General features: G+C 43.8%; 1 protein-coding gene across 3 annotated transcripts in view; it reads left to right on the plus strand.

Annotated features, from left to right (window-relative positions):
* Positions 1-25218, plus strand: part of CYTH4 (cytohesin 4) — an 87514-nt gene that overhangs the window by 37336 nt on the left and 24960 nt on the right. For all 3 annotated transcript variants that reach the window (XM_056524125.1, XM_056524126.1, XM_056524127.1), the window contains 2 exons: positions 3424-3572; positions 22067-22181. In XM_056524125.1, coding sequence (XP_056380100.1) covers positions 3424-3572; positions 22067-22181 — 264 coding nt within the window. The remainder of the gene's footprint in view (positions 1-3423; positions 3573-22066; positions 22182-25218) is intronic.

The raw sequence follows: 25218 nt of genomic DNA on the forward strand, positions 1-25218 counted from the left end.
AACACTGGTTGAAAATCACTACCATAAGCAATAGCTAGAAAATACCGTAATCAAAGGGAGTTTGAGGAGTCTACATTTCTTGAAAGTGAATTTATTTGCATGAATACATATTTTTACACAATCTGTCACATGTGATAGCATTGCTGGGACGGGAATACTCTAAGTTTTATTTTATAATACATGAAAAAAAAAAAAAAAACGCAAGGAAATAGTAGCAAAACTTCCTTTTTTTTCTGATTCTCACGTGCCAGAAATAGTATTTCTCAGAAGACAAAACTACATGATACTAGCAACAACAAAAAACTTCCGTCTTCAAAAGTTATTTTTCCATCCCCCAATGTTCTCACTTATATTCACTGTATATTATCCATTAATCTACAATAGACATAAAATGCATTAATGGACCTCCCCTGGATTTATAGGAATTGTCCGGGATGAAATAATGTTATAGTCAGTGACAATTATAGTCAATGAAGTATAAATAATGGGGGAAATTTATCAAAACCTGTGGAGAGGAGCAGTTGCCAATTGAAACCAATCAGATCGCTTCTTTCATTTTTCACAGGCCTCTTAAGAAATGAAAGTAGCGATCTGATTGGTTACTATGTGCAACTGCACAATTCTCCCTTTACACAGGTTTTGATAAATCTCCCCCCGATATCTTGTATAAAAAATGTTGCCCACTATACAATACTGTAGATCCGCCCCTCTACCTTGCTTGCTATGCATAGTCCCTTCCATTTGCAGTTTTAGGCAACATTTTAATTTGATTTTTTTTTTCCCTGATGTGTTTCGACCGGAAAAAAAAACAAAAAAAACACACACACCAAAAAAACCTCCTTATTTTGCACTCCCAAGATGCTGATTTTGTGAGTAAAAAAAAAAAAAAATTTATATATATATATATATATATATATATATATATATATATATATATATATTTATATATAGTAAATTTTGATCTTGACGTTTTTCCCCAGTGTTTTTGTCCCCTGTGTTTTTGTGACTCAAGGATTGCTATTATTATAAATTTGGACACTATTCTAGAAAAAACCTCAGTGCTAAACAAAGACAAACACCAAATTTTTTATAAAAAAAAAAAAAAAAAAAAAAACAGTCACAACATGCTGCGATTTTGGAAAACTCCCACTGAGCCCAAAACTGCAGTAAGATGCCAAAGATGAGGGGAAAAAACACTAAGTAGGTTTGGCTTCTCATAAATCCCTATTGACTTTCAGCTAACATCTGGCCACCAAAAAACACTGGCATTTGGGGCATTTATGTGGGCATTTTTGGGGGAAAGAAAAAAAAAGCAAGTGAAAACCTAGGAGAAACTCAGCCATACTGAACACACTCATTTACTGGCTACCTTGCTTTGTCATGTTAGGGTAATGCAACATATAGCTGTGCCATGGAAGGAGGAAAGAACTTCAATGCTCGGCCACCTCTTTACATTGGCAAGCAGTGGTGAGATCAGGTGTCCCAGATGTGGGTGCTTCGAGTCTGTGGATCTGCCATACATGTTCAGATAGGAATACTAAATGACTAAGCACAGCTTCTAATCGGCAGTTACAAATTCTGCGCATCAAATCTGTGTAAGATCCTGTATGTGTGAACGTACCCTAAGAGTGGACCTGTAAGCAGGTTGTGAGAGTATAAAGTAAAGGGATGGTTGTATAGGGCATTTGACCCCGAATCAGTACATACCTCTCATTACTTAATTGACCCCTTCAGCACAGAATAAAAATCAAAAAAGTTATGCAAATAAGACATTAAGCAACTTCACCAGTTAGTCACTCCCTCTACTGCTGATTGATACCACTAGGCTGCACTGTAATCCCTTCCTCTTCTCTGTAATCTCCACATTAAGCAGAATGCCCAGTGGACTCCAAAGTCTACTTTGTATATTCATTTAAACTCATATCTTGATGCTGTGGGGATCCACTAACTAATGAGAAGTATGTATTGATTCAGCGTCAAAAGCCCTATACATCTATGCCCTCACTTTAAACCCTAATTACCTGACAGGTCCATTTTAAAGGGGTACTACCGTGGAAAACTTTTTTTTTTTTTTTTTAAATCAACTGGTGCCAGAAAGTTAAACAGATTTGTAAATTGCTTCTATAAAAAAAATCTTAATCCTTCCAGTTCTTTTTAGGGGCTGTATACTAAAGAGAAATCCAAAAAAAAAAAAATGCATTTCCTCTGATGTCATGACCACAGTGCTCTCTGCTGACCTCTGCTGTCCATTTTAAGAACTGTCCAGAGCAGCATATGTTTGCTATGGGGATTTTCTCCTGCTCTGGACAGTTCCTAAAATGGACAGCAGAGGTCAGCAGAGAGCACTGTGGTCATGACATCAGAGGAAATGCATTTCTTTATTTGGATTTCTATTTAGTATACAGCCCCTAAAAAGTACTGGAAGGATTAAGATTTTTTTAATAGAAGTGATTTCCAAATCTGTTTAACTTTCTGGCACCAGTTGACTTTAAAAAAACAAACAAAAAAAAAACGTTTCCCATGGGAGTACCCCTTTAAGTCTTATTAAAGAAAAAAAAGAAAAATAAAAACAGTATAGGACAGTTGCATTGTGTACATGCTTTTGCTTCTTTGACCACATGTTATGCCACCAACCTGTGCATTTATATAACAATGGCCCTCATTTACTTACAAAATCGGGTTTTAAGTCTATGTTGCTTTCTTTCCCGATTGCTTTTTTCCCCTGGTATTTATTATTATGTCGCATCCTGTTTGTCGCATGTGCATCTTTTTGGCTTGGTTTCCGACTCCTGAGTTGTCGGGAAAAAATCCACAACAATTCAACAAATTTGGGTTGGAAAGCTTTACAAATATGTGGGAAAGCTCAGAAATCTCGGGTTACGACCCTTTTTCGGGGTTGGGAGAATCCAAATCGGGTCCATCGGGAAAAAATGTTGCATTGTGTCGCAGACTGGCGCACGATGTCTGCGACATGTTGCAGACAAAGATGCGACAAAAAAACCCTACAAAACAAGTCGGGTTTAGAATAGTAAATGAGGGCCAATGTTTTATATTTATGCAATGAATGTACCCACTTATTGTCTACTCAACCAACACTTTCTATGTACATTCAGTGTATACAGTAAAGAATATACTTGGCTCAGGTGCTGTACAAGTCAATAAACCTCTATAGACCTGATGGATGCCAAAAAAAAGAATCATTGTGGCATCTTACGGGCAGGTATATTTTGGTTGTTAATGTCGGGAGTTTTATACTTGACCGTTCTTTTACCCATCGAACTAACCTAAAGCAAATATTTAATGTGACGTGAAAAGATCCTTTTACTATATTGTTCTAGAAACTGCAGGCTAGAAGGCTTATATTGTGTTTTATATACCGGTATATAGTCAATATCTGATGATAACAAATATATTCTCATTCAGACAGCTGCTATATTGTTTCCTTCTCGCTGATCATCTTAAACACCAGTTTACACAACCCAAGTGTGAAGGACAAGCCCGACCTACAGCACTTCATTTCTTTGCATAGAGGCGTCCATCCAGGTGGAGATCTGCCCACAGACCTGCTTACCGTGAGTATGCTCAAAGTATGGTGCTAAATAAACAGTATATTGGTGAAAAGTTCTCCAGTACTCAAACTTAGTTGCCAACTAGAAAATTCACATATTCAGTGCTATGCCATACCAAAAGAGGGTTACTGAGGCCCACCAGAGGAAATGATTCTGAGAGTCCACCCTACAGCTCTATTGAATTTGTGACAACCACTCTATTATTATTATTCTTACACATCCAGGACATTTAATCATAAGGTTATTTCTGAACCAACCAAATGGACATTAGTGTTAGTTGAAAGTCAGCAGTGTTGTCTTCTGCTGTACTGTTGGGGTCTCATATGTGTGTACGGGCCAGGGCCCCCTGAAGGATCAGTTCTCTAGCACTATGCTGGGCTACTATGACTCTGGTGGTAGAAAAACTACAATAAATCAGTAATAATTTTTAGTATACAGTACAGACCAAAAGTTTGGACACACCTTCTCTTTCAAAGAGTTTTCTTTATTTTCATGACTATGAAAATTGTAGATTCACACTGAAGGCATCAAAACTAAGAATTAAAACATGTGGAATTATAGACATAACAAAAAAGTGTGAAAATATGTCATTCTAGGTTCTAGCCACCTTTTGCTTTGATTACTGCTTTGCACACTCTTGGCATTCTCTTGATGAGCTTCAAGAGGCAGTCACCTGAAATGGTCTTCCAACAGTCTTGAAGGAGTTCCCAGAGATGCTTAGCACTTGTTGGCCCTTTTGCCTTCATTGGGTTCAGGTCTGGTGACTGTATCGGCCAGGTCATCTGGCACAGCACCCCATCACTCTCCTTCTTGGTCAAATAGCCATTACACCTGTAGGTGTGTTTGGGGTCATTGTCCTGTTGAAACATAAATGATGGTCCAACTAAACGCAAACCGTATGGAATAGCATGCCGCTGCAAGATGCTGTGGTAGCCATGCTGATTCAGTATGCCTTCAATTTTTAATAAGTCCCCAGCAGTGTCACCATCAAAGCACCCCCACTCCATCACACCTCCTCATCCATGCTTCATGGTGGGAACCAGGCATGTAGAGTCCATCTGTTCACCTTTTCTGTGTCGCACAAAGACACGGTGGTTGGAACTAAAGATCTCAAATTTGGACTCATCAGACCAAAGCACAGATTTCCACTGCTCTAATGTCCATTCCTTGTGTTCTTTAGCCAAAACACGTCTCTTCTGCTTGTTGCCTGTCCTTAGCAGTGGTTTCCCAGCAGATATTCTACCATGAAGGCCTTATTCACACAGTCTCCTTTTAGCAGTTGTTCTAGAGATGTGTCTGCTGCTAGATCTCTGTGTGGCATTGACCTGGTCTCTAATCTGAGCTGCTGTTAACCTGCGATTTCTGAGTCTGGTGACTCAGATGAACTTATCCTCCGCAGCAGAGGTGACTCTTGGTCTTCCTTTCCTGGGGCGGTCTGCAGTTGATCCAGTTTCTTTGTAGCTCTTGATGGTTTTTGTGACTGCACTTGGGGACACTTTCCACCTAGAATATAACATATTTTCAGTTGTTTCACACTTTTTTGTTATGTCTATAATTCCACATGTGTTATTTCATAGTTTTGATGCCTTCAGTGTGAATCTACAATTTTCATAGTCATGAAAATAAAGAAAACTCTTTGAATGAGAAGGTGTGTCAAAACTTTTGGTCTGTACTGTATATTAGAAATATGATTAACATTTGATGTGGACATTGCTTTATAAGCATCAGGTTAGTTTATATCAGTCAACATCCTTTTTCTTCCAGAATTGTTTCGAAAGGTTCCAAGGAAAGCCACTGTATAGGCCAATGTTTCCCAACAAGGGTGCATTCAGCTGTTGAAAAACTACAACTACCAGCAAGCTATGCTAGGATTTGTAGTTTTGCAACAGCTGGAGGCACCCTGGTTGGGAAACATTGCTATAGGCATACAATAGTTTAGGCCAACTATATAGTCATGTACTATAATACAATGTATATGTAAAGCTGTCAGTCAGGACAGTGAAGGGTGCCATAGTCTGCATCCAGCTCCCCATTTATGATTTGGTGTTCTGCTAATCTTGCAGAACAATGGTCCCCGACCACCACGTGGCACCTTCAGCCATTACTATAGACATACTATATGTTTGAAGAAACCCAGAAAATACACTTAACTTAGCCTTAGATGGCTATTCTGCATTCACTCTTAGTGCTTTTAAATGCATAGTGTCACGAGTGGCCAGGGAAGGAGTGCAGACTATTCTCACCCACTCCCCTATCACTGCCTACTTACATACCCACCCTTGGCAATGGGTCCATAACCACGGGAACAGTGCCTCCCTAGACAAGTGAGGGGAGTCAACTGTCAAATATAATAAAATACAATATAATAAAATACAATAATACAGACACAGGTCAAGGTACAGTATGGAACAGACAGTAACAAAGCAAAACTACCATATTCACAAAATAAGTCAAAGTCCACTATCTGCCTCAAAAACTAGGAGTTGTCAAAGTACAAAATCGCTAGTACCAGAGAAGAGTCAGAGAGCGGAGCCAAAAGGTCAAAGGGCCAGATATTACAGAAACAGTAGAACGCTAGCTAGGAGTAAGAACTGTGCTTTTTAGCAGGCAAAGACTGGGAGTAGACTGCCTGCTTAAATAAGTCCAGACGAGGTGTTTAATCAAGGTCAGCTGATCAGTCGCAGAAGACAGGTGTAACCAAAGCAACAAGACCAAACGAAAGCTCTCAGTGCAAGTCAACCCTTCGGTTCCTTACAGTACCCCCCCCCCCCTTTTAAGAGGGGCCACTGGACCCTTAAGCACTGGATAGTATAAAAGTATTGGCTTGGATACAGATTGACCATCAATGTCCTCATCTGTATCCACATCCTCCAAATCACACCACTCATTGGTGTCCTCACAGTCAGCCACCAGATCCTCATTACTAACCTCTGACCGCAAATCAGCTGGAGTGCTCTCCACACTCTTATTGCCCATGATGTCACAAGACGCCAATTTTACCAGAGGCTGATGCAAAACAGGCTTAATAATACTCTTTGATGTAAAATCAGATTGTACACTAGTAGGAACAATGTGTCAGGAATGGACAGGGAAGGAGTGCACACTATTCTGGCCCACTCCCCCTGTCCCTACCTACTTGCATACCTGTGCTAAATAACAGGTCCACAACTAGAGATGTCGCAAATTGTTCACCGGCGAACAGTTCCCGGCGAATTTCGCATGTTCGCATCGCCGGGCGAACATATGTGAAGTTCGATCCGCCCTCTATACTTTAACATTGCAGTAAACATTGACCCTGTGAGTCAGAGTCAGCAGACATAATACAGCCAATCCGCATCAGTCCCTCCCTTCCAGACCCTCCTACCTCTTGCACGGACGCCATTTTAGCCTCTTTCAGCATGCTGCAGGCTTAGGAAGTGGAGGGTTGGAGAAGCTGCTCCTGCTGTATAGAGAAAGCGATAGCTAGGTTGCTGCTAGGTGGTGTATTCAGGGTCCAGTTTACTCCTAAAGTACTAGTGTAACATCTGCTTTAAGGACAGCACCCAAAAAAGCCCTTTTTAGGGCTGAAAGATATCAGTCCTGGTTGGGAGGGAACCGCTGGTTAAAAGGGGTACTCCAGAATCAAACTTAAGTTCCTTCAAGCAACTAACTACTACAGTATTCAAAGGCCTGAAATATATCAGTCCGTGTGTTTTGCAACAGCTGGAGGCACCCTGGTTGGGGACCACTGCATAAAAGGGGAACTCCGCTGGCAAGTTTTTTTGCTCATTGTCACACCAGTGCAAATCACATCAGGTGTGATAGTTGTGCAAATAAAAAATTTAAAAAATGCCTTTTTTGGCTGTTAAATAAAATCAGCCGTCACTGTTAGTTCACGTCACAGTTGCCATTTTTCCTGCCTGCAGGGCAAATTGTGTCACCCTAGTGCAAATCACATTAGGTGTGACACTTGTGTAAATTTAACCAAAAAAAATGACAGGCAGAGGAAGGCCACCCTGCAGGGGCCGTCGTGGTGCTGGGATTCCCTTTGGCCCTAGAATGGACAGTGTTCAGAGGCCATGTACCCTGAACCCCCAAAGTTCTGAGGACTTAGTTGACTGGCTATCACAAGACACCCAATCTACTACTAAAGCTTCCGCTCGGAACCTTGACACACAGTCCTTCTCCTCCTCTAGCTTAGCTTCAGGCACCTCCCATGCTACCACTTGCCCGCCTGCCGCCAACACTAGCACCACAGCAGCTTTACTTGATCCGTCAGAGGAGTTATTTACACATCAGTTTGAAGACATGAGTGATGCACAACCATTATTGCCAGAGGATGCAGTTAACAGGGATATGTCTCAGTCAGGCAGCATTACACACATGGACGTACGGTGTGATGATGATGTTGTACCCGCTGCTGCTTCCTTTCTTGAGGTGTCAGTTAGCGGTGAAGGTGTTCATGATGACGATGTGTCCGTGGATGCCCGCTAGAAGAGAAGAAGAGGGGGAAAGTTCAGATGGGGAGACAGAGAGGAGGAGGAGACGAGTTGGAAGCAGGGGGAGGTCGTCGCAAGGAGCTAGTGGCACAGTCAGACAGCATGCATCGGCACCCGGGGTCAGCCAGAATGGGACGCCAATCAACGCATGCTGTTGTCACCACCAGAATGCCGTCATCGCAGAGCTCAGCAGTGTGGCATTATTTTGTGTGTCTGCCTCTGACAACAGCGAGGCCATTTGCAACCTGTGCCAGAAGAAACTGAGTTGTGGGAAGTCCAACACCCACCTAGGCACAACTGCTTTGCGAAGGCACATGATGTCACATCACAAACGCCTATGGGATCAACACGTCAGTACAAGCAGCACACAAAGTCAAAGCCGCCATCCTCCTCCTGGTCCAGCATCTTCAGCCAGGTCAACCACTGCTGCCCTCCTTGCCCCCTCTCAACCATCCGCCTCTCCGTCTCTCGCCTTGAGCAGTTCCTGCTCATCTGCCCACAGGCCCACAGTCAGGTGTCTGTCAAGGGGATGTTTGAGCGCAAGAAGACAATGTCTCAAAGTCACCCGCTAGCCCGGCGTCTGACAGCTGGCTTGTCGGAACTGCTAGCCCACCAGCTTTTACCATACAAGCTGGTGGAGTCTGAGGCCTTTAAAAAATTTGTAGCCATTGGGACACCGCAGTGGAAGGTACCCGGATGAAATTTTTTTTTTGCACAAAAGGCAATCCCCAACCTTTACTCCATTGTGCAAAAGGAAATTATGGCATGTCTGGCACACAGTGTAGGGGCAAGGGTCCATCTGACCACTGATACCTGGTCTGCAAAGCATGGTCAGGGCAGGTATATCACCTACACTGCTCATTGGGTAAACCTGGTGACGGCTGCCAAGCATGGAATGCGTGGCTCTGCAGAGGAGTTGGTGACACCGCCACGACTTGCAGGCAGGCCTGCTGCCACCTCCTCTACTCCTCCTACTCCATCCTCTTCCATAACATCCTCGGCCGAGTCCTCTTCCACTGCTGCGTCTTGCTCCACATCACCGGCACCCCCCCCAGCACCCCAGGTGCTATTCCACATCCCGGATACGGCAGTGTCACACCGTCTTGAGGTTGACTTCCCTCAAAAGCGGAGAGTCACACCGCACCAGCGCTCCTGACGGCCCTGAACGCACAGGTGGACCAGTGGCTGACTCCGCACCAACTGAAGATCGGCAAGGTGGTTTGTGAAAACGGAACAAATTTGTTGGCGGCATTGAGGTTGGGCAAGTTGACACATGTGCCGTGCATGGCACATGTGTGTAATCTGATTGTACAACGCTTTGTGCTCAAGTACCCAGGCTTACAGGGTGTCCTGAAGCAGTCCAGGAAGGTGTGTGGCCATTTCAGGCGTTCCTACACGGCCATGGCGCACTTGTCAGATATCCAGCGGCGAAACAACATGCCAGTGAGGCGCTTGATATGCGACAGCCCAACACGTTGGAATTCAACACTCCTAATGATCGACCGCCTGCTCCAACAAGAAAAAGCCATCAACGAATATTTGTATGACCGGGGTGCTAGGACATCATCTGCGGAGCTGGGAATTTTGCCACGTTACTGGAGGCTCATGCACAATGCCTGTAGGCTCATGCGTCCTTTTGAGGAGGTGACAAACCTGGTCAGTCGCACCGAAGGCACCATCAGCAACATCATACCATTTGTTTTGTTCCTGGAGCGTGCCCTGCGAAGAGTGCTGGATCAGGCAGTAAATGAGTGTGAAGAGGAAGAGTTGTGGACACCATCACCACCAGAAACAGTCTTATCAGCATTGCTTGCTGGACCTGCGGCAATGCTGGAAGAGGATTGTGAGGAAGAGGAGTCAGAGGAGGAATGTGGCTTTGAAGAGGAGGAGGAAGACCAACCACAGCAGGCATCCCAGGGTGCTCCTTGTCACCTATCTGGTTTCGTGTGGTGTTGTACGTGGCGAGGGGGGAAGAAGATTATACCTTCCCTGACATCACTGAGGACGAGGAATGGGACATGAGTAGTTTGGCATCAGTCCTTGTGCAAATGGGGTCTTTCATGCTGTCGTGCCTGTTGAAGGACCCTCGTATAAAAAGGATGAAGGAGAACGACCTGTACTGGGTGTCCACGCTACTAGACCCCCAGTATAAACATAAAGTGCCTGATATGTTACCGCGTTACAGCAAGGCGGAAAGGATTCAGCAGGTCCAAAATAAATTAAGAAGTATGCTGTACACAGCGTATAAGGGTCATGTCACAGCACAACAGGGATCTAACAGGGGAAGAGGTGAAAGTAATCCTCCTCCTCCTCCCCCCACGAACATGCCGGCAAGGACAGGAAGCTTTACAGACATGCTGTTGATGGAGGACATGCGGAGCTTTTTAAGTCATACGCATCGCCACAGCCCTTCGGGGTCCACCATCAGAAAACGACAGGTAGCAGACTACCTGGCCTTAACAGCAGATATCGACACTCTGAGGAGCGAGGAACCCCTTGACTACTGGGTGTGCCGGCTTGGCCTGTGGCCTGAGATATCCCAATTTGCGCTCGAACTTCTGGCCTGTCCCGCTTCAAGTGTGCTGTCAGAAAGGACCTTCAGTGCAGCGGGAGGTATTGTCACTGAGAAGAGGAGTCGCCTTGGTCAAAAAAGTCTGGATTACCTCACCTTTCTTAAGATGAATGAGGGATAGATCCCAAAGGGACTGACACTGGGCGATACATTTGACTGAACAAGGCCTGATCAGATTAGCTGCCTTGGTCTAAAAATGGTCCACACGCTGCAGTATTTGAACTCTGAATGCCGGATGACTTGCGTGACTTATCCGCCACCAATTAGGGTTCAAGCCGCAATGTTTTAGGGCACTTTATGCCTGCCAAAACAAACAGAAATTATTCTGGCTGCTGCTACAGCAGCGGCTGCGACAATACCAAATTTTCCAGCCAGGTGTACATGCCTAATTTTTCGAGCCTCTGCTGCTGCACTTGTTATGGTGCTGCAATTTTTTGGGCCACTGCTACAGCTGCGACAATACCAAATTTTCCAGCCAGGTGAACATGCCTAATTTTTCTGGCCTCTGCTACTGCACTTTTTCTGGTGCTGCAATTTTTCTGGCTGCTGCTACAGATGCGGCTGTGACAATACCCAATTTTTCATCCATGTGTACATGCCTAATTATTCTGGCCTCTGCTGTTGCAATTGTTATGGTGCTGCAATTTTTATGGCCGCTGCTACAGAAGCGGCTGCAACAATACCACATTTTTCAGGCATGTAACTGTACATGCCTAATTTTCAGGTACTCTCTGCTGACATCTCTGTCCATTTTTTCAACCGTGGATATTAGATGTATGCTAAGGGTAGCATGGTGGCTCAGAGGTTAGCACTGCTGCCTTGCAGCGCTGGGGCCTTGTTCAAATCCCACTATGTGCTGCCTCAAGGGGGGCTCTAACTATGTACTGCCTAACATGGGGGAATCTATGTGATGCCTAAAGGGGGCTCTAACTATGTGCTGCCTAAAGGGAGGCTCTAACTATGTGCTGCCTAATATGGGGGAATCTATGTGCTGTCTAAAGCACATTATTCCAAACCATTTAGGAATAATAGGTGATTTATGCCCTTTATGGATTAAAACCAGACTCTGCATCAACTATGTAATTTTCCATGGGAGTTTTGCCATGGATCCCACCAGGTGTTAGTCCCCTTGAAACAACTTTTAAATCACTATTGTGGCCAGAAAGAGTCATTGTGGGTTCTAAAATTCGCCTGCCCATTGAAGTCAATGGCGGTTCGCGAACTTTTGGGGACGTTCGTGGTTCTCGAACCAAAAATTTTATGTTCGCGACATCACTTACCACAACCATGGAGACAGTTCCTACTTAAATAAGTGAGGGACAGTCAAAACAATAAACTACAATAATACAGACTCAGGTCAGGGTTCAGTAGGAAAATAGACAGACTAACAAAGCAGAACTAAACACACTCACACAAGTCAAAGTCCACTATTTGAGTCAAGCCAGGAGTTGTCAGAGTACCAAATTGCTAGTACCAGAGAGAATAGTAAGAGAGCAAAGCCAAAGGGAAAAAATGCCAGAAATAACAGATTAAAGGGGTATTCCGGGCAAAAACATCTTATCCCCTATCGAAAGGATAGGGGATAAGATGTCTGATCACGGAGGGCCTGCCGCTGGGACCCCCCGTGATCTCCCTGCAGCAGCCCGCATTCTATGCGTAGCTGCGTCTGCAGTTTCAGAAACCACCGGGCTTCCGAGACGGGGACGTGACGTCACACCACGCCCCTCCATTCATTTCTATGGGAGGGGGTGTAATGTCTGCAACGTCCCCTCCCATAGACATGAATGGAGGGGGCCTGGCGTGACGTCACGTCCCTGTCTCGGAAGCCCGGCGGTTTCGGAAACTGCAGACGCAGCTACGCATAGAATGCGGGCTGCTGCAGGGAGATCGTGGGGGGTACCAGCGGCGGGTTCCCCGCGATCTGACATCTTATCCCTTATCCTTTCGATAGGGGATAAGATGTTTTTGCCCAGAATACCCATCTAAGTAGAAGGCTAGCTAGAGTACTAAACTGAGTTCTTTAGCAGGCACTGACTGGAAGTAGACTGCCAGCTTATATATAGCCAGAGCAGGTGTTCCAATCAAGGTCAGCTGACCAGTCCAGACAGGCATAACCCAAGCAACAAGACCAAACAAAAAGCTCCCTTAAAGGGGTTCTCCACTGCCCTGTCTTCCGGAGCTCCGCTCGCAGCGCCCTGAAGTTTATTACTCCGGACGCTGTGTGCAGGCTTCCGTATTCGAGGCCGCCCCCTCGTGACGTCACGCCCGCCCTCTCAACAAAACTCTATGGGAAGGGGGCGCGACCGCTGTCACTCCCCCTTCCCATAGACTTTTGTTGAGGGGGCGGGCGTGACATCACGAGGGGGCGGCCTCAAACACAGAAGCTCGCACCCAGCGTCCAGAGTAATAAACTTCCGGACGCTGCCAGTGGAGCTCCGGAAGACAGGGCAGTGGAGAACCCCTTTAAGCACCTCAGAGTATAAAGGTATTGACTTGAATACAGATGGACCATCAATGTCCTCATCCTCCAAATCACACCACTCATTGGTGTCCTTACAGTCATCCTCCAGATCCTCATTACTCCACTCTGACTGCAAATTGACTGAAGTGGTCTCCACACTCTTATTGCCCCTGATGTCACAAGACGCCGATTTAAGCAGAGGCTGATGCAAAACAGGCTTAATAATACTCTTTGAAGAAAAATCAGATTGTACATTAGTAGAAACACTGAAGAACTCTGCCAGGCGTAGCTCTCTGAGAGGCATGACATACCTGTGCACCCAAGTGGCCACCACGATTGCCGCTTGGACGCGGACACTTGACACACGAGGCGATGAAATGAGTGTCTTCTCCACAGTAAAAACACAGGCCATAATGGTGACAGACCCTCTTGCGTTCTTCTGGGGTACAAATGGACCCTATCTGTATAGGTTCATGATCAGGGACAGACTTAGAGACAGGAGAGGAATCAAGCAGGACAGGAGAGACAGAGAATGAAGAACACTCCCGTTTGCATTCTCGCAAAAGTTTGTCCAAACGCACGGCTAAAGTCATGGCTTAGTTATGGGTGTCAGGAGAGGGATACGTAACAAGCATGTCCTTTACGGTATCAGATAACCCTAGTCTGAACTGACAAATCAAGGCTGGAGCATTCTAGTTGGAGGCCATGAACAACTTCATAAAATCTGCACAGTACTCCTGGTCTGCAACCTTGCTTTAATGTACGCAGTTGACTTTCAGCGTATGCAGCGCGGTCCGGTTCAGCATACAAAAGACCCAATCCCGCAAGGCGTCCACTGAGGAAAACTCAGTGCATCGGGATCAAGGGAAAATACCCATTCCTGGGGACTCCCTTGCAAAAGAGACATAATGATACCCACTCTTTGGGCCCCAGTACCAGATGTGTATGGCCTTAACCTAAAGTACAATTTGCAGCTCTCACAAAAGGTTTTGAACATTTTGCGGTTACCTGAAAATCGGTCAGAGAGACTAACTTGTGGCTCCACAGGAGCTGAAGCAGGAACAGATAACACCCGAGTTCTAGCAGACTCCAGCTCCTGAATTCTGGCTAGCAAGCTCTGAACTAACTGCTTCTGATCTTGCAGTCTCTGAGTCAAGGTCTGGACTAATGCTGACTGAGACTAAGAGGACTCATCATGGACAAGCTGAGTCAAGCCCTGCATTTGCTCCACCAAAGCAGACATTGCTTCCATAATGCATGAACAAGGCAAATGCAGTATATGGGCCTGCTAAAATGTTGATCGCGATGTCTAAAATGCGGAGTTGACGTGCCGATAGCTCAGTCGAGCTGATCGGGACATCCGCGGCCCATCGAGTGAATGGTAGGAGGCTCCTCTCCTACCTCCTTGTTGTCTGATCGGCGATCAGCCGCTCCAAGCCTACAATGCAGGCTAGAGCAGCAGAGCACCGATAACACTGATCAATGCTATGCTATGGCATATCATTAATCAGTATATGCAATCAGAAGATTGCATGGTATAGCCCCCTATGGGGGCTAAAAAATAAAGTGTAAAAAAAAAAGTGAATTAACCCCTTCCCTATTAAAAGTTTAAATCACCTCCTTTTACGATTTTTTTAATTAAATAATGTAATAAAAATAATCATATATGGTACTGCTGCGTGTATAAATGTCCAAACTATTAAAATATAAGGTAAGCTAAACCGCACGGTTGATGGTGTACACGTAAAAAAATACCAAAGTCCAAAATTGTGCATTTTTGGTCACTTCATTCACCATAATAAACTAATAAAAAGTTATCAAAAAGTCCCATCAAAACAAAAATGATACTGATAAAAACTAAAGATCACGGCGCAAAAAGTGAGCCCTCATATAGCCCCGTATGCAGAAAAATAAAAAAGTTATAGGGGTCAGAAAATGACAATTTTAACCCGTACAGGACCTAGGGCATATGGATACGCCTTCTGTACCTGGGTCTTAAGGACCCAGGGCGTACAGTTACGCCCGTGGGAATTCCGATCCCCGTCGCGCGCTGTGCGGGAACCGGACCAGTGTGATTGCTGATATCGATCAGCAGGCAACCCGCGCAAATTCCCAGGGGGTCAACAGATCCCCCCATGTCGGCGATCGGTGCAAATCGCAAGTGAATTCACACTTGCGATTTGCGCCTATTACGGGTCATACGGGTCTATGGTGACCCGGTAACCCAGAATATAAGGGGTATCGCAGTTGTCTAAGACACCTACGATCCCCCTGAAGGGATAGGAGTGAGGTGGCAGGGGTGCCACCCCTCCTATCCCTGCTATTGGTCGTCAAAGCGACGACCAATAGCAGATCGGGGCGGGGGGGTTAACTCTCGTTTTCCCCGTATTGCCCACCCACAATAGGCGAGGCAGAACGGGGAAACCGCAGGGGACCGGGCGCCAAAGTCCACTTACCCATCTGTGGAGGCTGCGGGACGTGATCCGCTGCAGTGACGGAAGCCGGTAAGTTGCCTAGCAACTTCTAGAGGGCTAAAGTCTGAGACCACTACACTCTACAGTGGTCTCTACACTGTAGCCCTCCAGATGTTGCAAAACTACAACTTCCAGCATGCCCGGACAGCTGTTTGGGCATGCTGGGAATTACAGTTTTGCAACAGCTGGAGGTCTACAGTTTAGAGACCACTACACAGGGATCTCTATACTGCCCTCTAGATCTTGCAAAACTACAACTCCTAGCATGCCCACACAGCTGTTTGCTGTCTGTGCATTCTGGGATTTGTAGTTTTGCAACATCTGGAGGTCCACAGTTTGGAGATCAATGTGCAGTGGTCTCTAACTGTAGCCCTCCAGATGTTGCAAAACTGCAAATCCCAGCATGCCCAAACAGCAAACAGCTGTCTCGGCATGCTGGGAGTTGTAGGTGCGTACCTCCAGCTGTTGCATAAATACATCTCCCAGCATCAGTACATGCTGGGAGTTGTAGTTTTGCAACAGCTATAGGCACACTGGTTGGAAAATAATGAGTTAGGTAACAGAACCTAACTGAAGGTTTTCCAACTAGTGTGCATCCAGCTGTTGCCAATTTACAACTCCTAGCATGCACAGTCTGTCAGTACATGCTGGGAGTTGTAGTTTTAAAACAGCTGGAGGTATGCCCCCCCCCCCCCCATGTGAACGTACAGGGTACATTCACACGGGCAGGTTTACATTAAGTTTCTTGCTTCAAGCTTGAGCTGCGGCAATTTTTTCGCCGTGGCGCAAATTTCTAGCAGGAAGCTCACTTTAAAGCTTTGCCAGTGTGAATGTACCCTAAAAACACTACACTACACGAACACATAATAAAGGGTAAAACACTACATAGACATCCCCTTACACTGTCCCCCCCAATAAAAATGAAAAACGTATTGTACGGCAATGTTTCCAAAATGGAGTCTCCAGCTGTTGCAAAACAACAACTACCAGCATTTCCGGACAGCCACTGACTGTCCAGGCATGCTGGGAGTTTAGCAACAGCTGGAGGCACCCTGTTTGGGAATCGCTGGCGTAGAATACCCCTATGTCCACCCCTATGCAATCCCTAATTTAGTCCTCAAATGTGCATGGCTCTCTCTCACTTCGAAGCCCTGTCGTATTTCAAGGAAACGGTTTAGTGCCACATATGGGGTATTTCCGTACTCTGGAGAAATTGCGTTACAAATTTTGGGGGGCTTTTTCTCCTTTTACCCCTTATGAAAAGGAAAAGTTGGGGGCTTAACCAGCCTGTTAGTGAAAAAAATATATTTACACTGACAGGCTGGTGTTGCTCCATACTTTTTATTTTCACAAGTGTTAAAAGGAAAAAAAAAGCCCTCAACATTTGTAACGCAATTTCTCCTGAGTACGGAAATACCCCATATGGGAGCATAAAATGCTCTGCGAGCCCCATTTTGAAACTACACCCCTCACGGAATGTAACAAGTGAGCTTAAACACCCACAGGTGTTTAACCCCTTAAGGACTCAGCTCATTTGGACCTTAAGGACTCAGACAATTTTATTTTTACGCTTTTGTTTTTTCCTCCTCCCCTTCAAAAAATCACTCTTTTATATTTTCATCCACAGACTAGTATGAGGGCTTGATTTTTGCGCAACCAGTTGTGCATTGTATTGCCATCACTCACTTTACCATAAAATGTATGGCGCAACCAAAAAAATACTATTTGTGTGGGAAATTAAAAAGAAAACCGCAATTTAGCAAATTTTGGAAGGTTTTGTTTTCACGCCGTACAATTTATGGTAAAAATGACATGTGTTTTTTATTCTCTGGGTCAATATGATTAAAATGATACCCATGATTATACACTTTTCTATTACAGTTGCGCTTAAAAAAAATTGTAAACTTTTTTAACCAAATTAGTACGTTTAAAATCCCCCTATTTTGAAGACCTATAACTTTTTCATTTTTCTGTATAAGCGGTGGTGTGAGGGCTCATTTATTGCGCCATGATCTTTACTTTTTATTAATACCATATTTGCTTATACAAAACCTTTATTACATTTTTTATTAATTTTTTTTTTATAAAAAAGCAGCTATTTTGGACTTTTTTTTTTACTCTCATGCCATTCACCGTACGGGATAATGTACATTTTATTTTAATATTTTGGATATTTACGCACGCGGCGATACCAAATATGTATATAAAATATTTTTTTTTACACTTTTTGGGGGTAAAATAGGGAAAATGGGACAATTTACGTTTTTATTGGGGGAGGTGGTTTTTCAAATTTTTTTTACTTAATTTTTTTACTTTTATTTTTGAACTCTTATAGTGCCCATAGGGGACAATTTATAGCAACCATTTGATTGCTAATCCTGTTCAGTGCTATGTATAGGACATAGCACTGATCAGGGTTATCGGTCATCTTCTGCTCTGGTCAGCGGGAAGGCAGATCAGAGCAGAAGACTCCGGGAAGGCAGTGGAACCAGGTGAGGGGACCTCCTTCTGCCGTGACCGCGGTGACAGCGATGCTGCAGATGCCGTGAAGCATCTGAGGGGTTAATGGCGGACATCCACGGGATCGCGGGTGTCCGCCATTACCGGTGGGTCCCTGGCTGCGATCCACAGCCGGGACCTGCCGCGAATGATACCGGCATCGCTCCGATGCCCGCGGTTATGCTCAGGACTTAAATATACGTCCTGGTGCGTTAAGTACCACATCACCAGGACGTACAATTATGTCCTGCGTCGTTAAGGGGTTTATGAAAATTCTTCAAGTTTGATGGAAAAATGAAAAAAAAAATGTTTTTCACTAAAATGCTGGCGTTACCCTAAAGTTTTTCATTTTCACAAGGGAAAATAGGAAAAAGGCCCCCCAAAATTTGTAACCTCATTTCTTCTGAGTAAGAGCATACCCCATGTGTGGATGTAAAGTGCTCTGCGGGCGAATAACAATGCTCAGAAGAGAAGGAGCACCATTGGGATTTTGAAGAGAAAATTTGTCCGGAATTGAAAGCCACATGTGTTTACAAAGCCACCATAGTGGCAGAACAATGGACCCCCCCAACATGTTACCCCATTTTGGAAACTACACCCCTCACGTAATGTAATAAGGGTTACAGTGAGCATTTACGCCCCACAGGTGTCTGACAGATTTTTGGAACAGTGGTCCGTGAAAATGAAAAATGTAATTTTTCATTTGCACAGTCCACTGTTCCAAAGATCTGTCAAACGCCAGTGGGGTGTAAATACTCACTGCACCCCTTATTAAATTCTGTGAGGGGTTTAGTTTCCAAAATGGGGTCACATGTGGGGGTGTTCCACTGTTCTGGCACCACGGGGGGCTTTGTAAATGCACATGGCCCCCGACTTCTATTCCAACCAAATTCTGTCTCCAAAAGCTCAATGGCGCTCCTCCTCTTCTGAGCATTGTAGTGCGCCAGCAGAGCACTTGACGTTCACACATTGGGTATTTCCATACTCAGAAGAAATGGGTTTACAAGTTTTGGGGGTCATTTTCTCCTATTACCCCTTGTAAAAATGTAAAAAATTACAAAAAGTCGTCAAACACCTGTGAGGTGTTAAGGCTCACTGGACCCCTTGTTACGTGCCTTGAGGGGTGTAGTTTCCAAAATAGTATGCTATGTGTTATTTTTTTCTGTTCTGGCACCATACGGGCTTCCTAAATGCTACATGCCCTGAAAAAAACATTTCAGCAAAATTCGCTTTTCAAAAGCCAAATGTGACTCCTTGTCCTCTGAGCATTGTAGTGCGCCAGCAGAGCACTTGACGTCCACACATGGGGTATTTCCATAATCAGAAGAGTTGGGGTTACAAATTTTGGGGGGCATTTTGTCCTATTATCCCTTGTAAAGATTTAAAATTTGGGGGAAAACCAGCATTTTGGTGAAAAAAAAATCATTTACACATCCAACTTTAACAAAAAGTCGTGAAACACCTGTGGGGTGTTTAGGTTCACTGGACCCCTTGTTACATGCCTTGAGGGTTGTAGTTTCCAAAATAGTATGTTATGTGTTTTTTTTTTTTATTCTTTGCTGTTCTGGCACCATAGGGGCTTCCTAAATGCGACATGCCCCCCAAAAAAACATTTCAGAAAAACTCACTCTCCAAAATCCCACTGTCGCTCCTTCCCTTCTGAGCCCTCTAGTGCACGCGCCGAACACTTGACATACACATATGAGGTATTTTCTTACTCGAGAGAAATTGGGTTACACATTTTTAGAAGATTTCTCTCCTTTTACCCCTTGTAAAAATTCAAAAACTGGGTCTACAAGAACATGCCAGTGTAAAAAATGAAGATTTTGAATTTTTTCCTTCAATTTGCTGCTATTCCTGAGAAAAACCTTTTGAATGTCATTTTGAATACTTTGATGGGTGCAGTTTTTATAATGTGGTCATTTGTCGGGTATTTCTAATAAGAAGGCCCTTCCAATCTACTTCAAAACAGAACTGGTCCCAGAAAAATTTCGATTTAGAAATTTTTGGGAGAAAAATTGGAAAATTGCTGCTATCCTTTGAAGCCTTCTGATGTCTTCCAAAAGTAAAAACATGTCAACTTTATGATGCAATCATAAAGTAGACATGTTGTATATGTGAATCAAGATATAATTTATTTGGAATATTCATTTTCCTTACAAGCAGAGAGCTTCAAAGTTAAAAACAATTTAAATTTGTTCATAAAATTTTGGAATTCTTCACCAAGAAATGATGTAGTATCGACAAAATTTTACCACTAACATAAAGCAGAATATGTCACGAAAAAGCAATCTCGGAATCAGAATGAAAGGTAAAAGCATCCCAGAGTTATTAATGCTTAAAGTGAAAGTCATCATGTCCAAAAAATGGCCTTGTCCTTCAGTGAAAATTGGCTGAGTCCTTAATAGTGTTGCTCACGAATATTCGCAATTCGAATTTTATTCGCGAATATCGCATATTCGCGAATTCGCGAATATTCGCGAATATAGCGCTATATATTCGTAATTACGAATATTCGTTTTTTTTTTTTTTTTTCTTCACAGTACACATCACAGTGATCATCCCTCTCTGCTTCCAGCTTATGTGGTGTAAGAAGGCTCTAATACTACTGTGTGAGACTGCTGTGCGAATATTCGCATATGCGAATATGTGCATATGTTAATGTTCGCATATGCGAATTTTCGCCAACACTGATTTCTGTATATGCAAATTTTCGTATGCGCAAATTTTCGCACGTGTAAATATTCGCATATGCGAAAATAAAACGAGAATATTACGAATATGCGAATATTCGCGAATATGACGAATATTCGTCCATATATTCGCGAATATTCGCGAATTCGAATATGGCCTATGTCGCTCAACACTAGTCCTTAAGGGGTTAAAGATACTATTTTTGGTGCATGTAGTTATCATTTTCTTAAAGTAGTAAAATAAAATTAAACCTACATAAATTGGGTAGCTTTGTGACCATATGGACCTACTGAATAAAAAGAAGGTGTAATTTTTACAGAAAATTGCACTGTGTAGAAACAGAAGCCGCTAAAAATTACAAAATGGCATTTTTTTTTCAATTTCTCCCTACAAATATATATGTTTTTTGTTTTGCTGTAGATTTTGTTATTAAATGATTGATGTAATTACAAAGTACAATTGGTGTTGCAAAAAACAAGCCCGTATAAGGGTCTGTAGGTGCAAAATTGAAAGCGTTATGATTTTTAGAAGGGGAGGAGGAAAAAACTAAAGTGCAAAAATGAAAATTGGCCCGGTCCTTAAAGGGGTACTCCAGTGGAAAACATCTTTTTTTTTAAATCAACTGGTGCCAGAAAGAAACAGATTTGTAAAAAAACATTTACCCTTCCAGTACTTTTTAGCAGCTGTATGCTACAGAGGAAATTCTTTTGTTTAGAATTTCTTTTTTGTCTTGTCCACAGTGCTCTCTGCTGACACCTGATGATGCCCGTATCAGGTACTGTCAAGAGCAGGAGAAAATCCCCATTGCAAACCTATGCTGCTCTGGACAGTTCCTGACACGGACAGAGGTGTCAGCAGAGAACATTGTGGACAAGACAGCTGCTAAAAAGTACTGGAAGGGTAAAGATTTTTTTTTTATAGAAGTCATTTACAAATCTGTTTAACTTTCTGGCACCAATTGATTTAAAAAAAATTTTTTTACACCGGTGTACCCCTTTAAGGTCAAAATTGGCTTGGTCCTCAAGGGGTTAAATGCATAGATATGTTAAACTCAGCTAGCAATACTATTTGTTCAATTAAAGCCAGGTGGCGTATGTAAGGCATGAATTCAGTGTGAACAAAGCTTTCCTAAGAAAAAAATGTCCTTTTAGCCTAACATGTTGCAGATGTACTGCATTGTGATATGTCAATTAACAGAAGGGTCAGATGAGCGGTACATTCAATAGGAGGATTCTGTTATGCTTGCACACATTTATACCTATACTGTGGACCATATGTTGCTCTACACAACGTCTATGTTTGTCTGTTCTTTATCGCAGGACATGTATGAAAGCCTGAAAAAGGAGCCATTTCAGCTTCCTGAAGATGAAGATTCATGGGAACTTAGACTTGCCTTCCAAAAACCACAACGGGAGGGCTGGCTTCTTAAAATGGGTAAGTTGTTCCAGCAATGGCTGATATTTGAGCCTGATTGATGTACCTGGGTTTTCTGTTTATTCAATTGTTTTTCTTATAATGGGTGCTAGTTAAATAAAAATCAAAGGATACTTACCTGCCTATAGCCCCCTCAGCTGCCATTTCGATAGAGCTGGGTCCCCGCTGCTCACTAGTGATGTCGGGAACATAAAATTCTGCAAATGTTCGTGAACCAACGAACCGTGCAAACCGCCATTGACTTCAACGGGCAGGCAAATTTTAAAACCCACAGGGACTCTTTCTGGCCACAATAGTGATTTCAAAGTTGTTTCAAGGGGACTAATACCTGGACTGTGGCGTGCTTGAGGGGGGTCCATGGCAAAACTCCCATGGAAAATTACATAGTTGATGCAGAGTCTGGTTTTAATCCATAAAGGGCATAAATCACCTATTATTCCTAAATTCTTTCGATTAACGTGCTTTAGCCCCCTTTAGGCAGCACATAGAGCCCCCTTTAGGTATCACATAGTTAGATCCCCCCTTTAGGCAGCACATAGATTCCCCCATATTAGGCCGCACATAGTTAGAGCTCCCCTTTAGGCAGCACATAGGTAGAGCCTCCCTTTAGGCAGCACATAGAGCCCCCTTTAGGCAGCACATAGTTAGATCCCCCTTTAGGCATCACATAGTTAGATCCCCCCTTTAGGCAGCACATAGATTCCCCCATGTTAGGCAGCACATGGTTAGAGCCCCCCTTTAAGCAGCACATAGATTCCCCCATACTAGGCAGCACATAGTTAGAGTCTCCCTTTAGGCAGCACATAGATTCCCCCATACTAGGCAGCGCATAGTTAGAGCCTCCCTTTAGGCAGCACATAGTTAGAGCCTCCCTTTAGGCAGCACATAGAGCCCCATTTAGGCAGCACATATTTAGATCCCCCCTTTAGGCAGCACACAGATTCCCCCATATTAGGCAGCACATAGTTAGATCCCCCCTTTAGGCAGCACATAGAGCCCCCCCTTTAGGCAGCACATAGATTCCCCCATATTAGGCAGCACATAGATAGAGCCTCCCTTTAGGCAGCACATAGAGCCCCCTTTAGGGAGCACATATTTAGACCCCCCCTTTAGGCAGCACATAGATTCCCCCATATTAGGCAGCACATAGTGAGAGCCCCCCTTTAGGCAGCACTGGTTTTATTTCACAGCCAAAAAAGGTATTTTTTATTTTTTTATTTGAACAACTGTCACACCAAATGTGATTTGCACTAGTGTGACAATGAGCAAAAAAGGTTGCCAGCGGAGTTCCCCTTTTAAGCAGAGGTCCCCAACCAGGGTGCCTCCAGCAGTTGCCAGACACACGGACTGAACTTATAGCCCTTTTAATACTGTAGTTAGTTGCTTGAAGGAAATTAAGTTTTCACCGGAGTACCCCTTTTAACCAGCGGTTCCATCCCAACCAGGGTGCCTCCAGCTGTTGCAAGATACAAGGACTGAACTTATAGCCCTTTTAATACTGTAGTTAGTTGCTTGAAGGAACTTAAGTTTTACACTGGAGTACCCCTTTTAACCAGCGGTCCCCTCCTAACTAGGGTGCCTCCAGCTGTTGCAAGACACACTGACTGATATTTGAGCCCTAAAAAGGGCTTTTTTGGGTGCTGTCCTTAAAGCAGATGTTTCACTAGTGCTTTAGGAGTAAAGTGGACCCTGAATACACCACCTAGCAGGTAAAATGGCGTCCGTGCAGGAGGTAGGAGGGTCTGGAAGGGAGGGACTGCTGCTGATTGACTGTAATGTGTCTGCTGACTCTGATTCACAGGGTCAAAGTTTACCGCAATGTTAACCCCTTAAGGACTCAGGGTTTTTCCGTTTTTGCACTTTCGTTTTTTCCTCCTTACCTTTTAAAATCATAACCCTTTCAATTTTCCACCTAAAAATCCATATTATGGCTTATTTTTTGCATCACCAATTCTACTTTGCAGTGACATCAGTCATTTTACCCAAACATTCACCACGAAACGGAAAAAAAAATCATTGTGCGCCAAAATCGATGAAAAAACTCCATTTTGTAAATTTTGGGGGCTTCTGTTTCTACGCAGTGCATATTTCGGTAAAAATGACACCTTATCATTATTCTGTAGGTCCATACGGTTAAAATGATACCCTACTTATATGGGTTTGATTTTGTCGCACTTCTGGAAAAAATCATAGCTACATGCAGGAAAATTTACACGTTTAAAAATGTCATCTTCTGACCCCTTTTATTTTTCCACATACAGGGCGGTATGAGGGCTCATTTTTTGCGCCGTGATCTGAAGTTTTTATCGGTACTTTTGTTTTGATCGGACTTTTTATTCATTTTTTAATGGTATAAAAAGTGACAAAAATACGCTTTTTTGGACTTTGGAATTTTTTTGCGCGTACGCCATTGACCGTGCGGTTTAATTAATGGTATATTTTTATAGTTTGGACATTTACGCACTCGGCGATACCACATATGTTTATTTTTATTTTTATTTACACTGTTTTATTTTTTTTATGGGAAAAGGGGGGTGATTCAAACTTTTATTAGCGAAGGGGTTAAATGACCTTTATTAACACTTTTTTTTAAACTTTTTTTTTTGTACTGTTATAGCTCCCATAGGGACCTATAACACTGCACACACTGATCTTTTACACAGATCACAGGCACATTAACACGCCTGTGATCAGTGTTATCGGCGCTTGACTGCTCCTGCCTGGATCTCAGGCACAGAGCAGTCATTTGTCGATCGGACACCGAGGAGGCAGGTAAGGGCCCTCCCGGTGTCCTGCAAGCTGTTCGGGACGCCGCGATTTCACCGCGGCGGTCCCGAACAGCCCGACTGACTAGCCGGGATACTTTCACTTTCGCTTTAGAAGCTTTGACCGCCGCTTCTAAAGGGTTAATACTGCACTTCACCGCGATCGGCGATGTGTGGTATTAGCCGCGGGTCCCGGCCATTGATGAGTGCCGGGACTGACCCGATGTGATGCGGGGTCGCAGCGCGACCCCGCTTCATATCGCGGGAGCCGG

Source organism: Hyla sarda, chromosome 6 (assembly GCF_029499605.1).
Source record: "Hyla sarda isolate aHylSar1 chromosome 6, aHylSar1.hap1, whole genome shotgun sequence".
In the NCBI taxonomy this organism is placed as follows: domain Eukaryota; kingdom Metazoa; phylum Chordata; class Amphibia; order Anura; family Hylidae; genus Hyla; species Hyla sarda.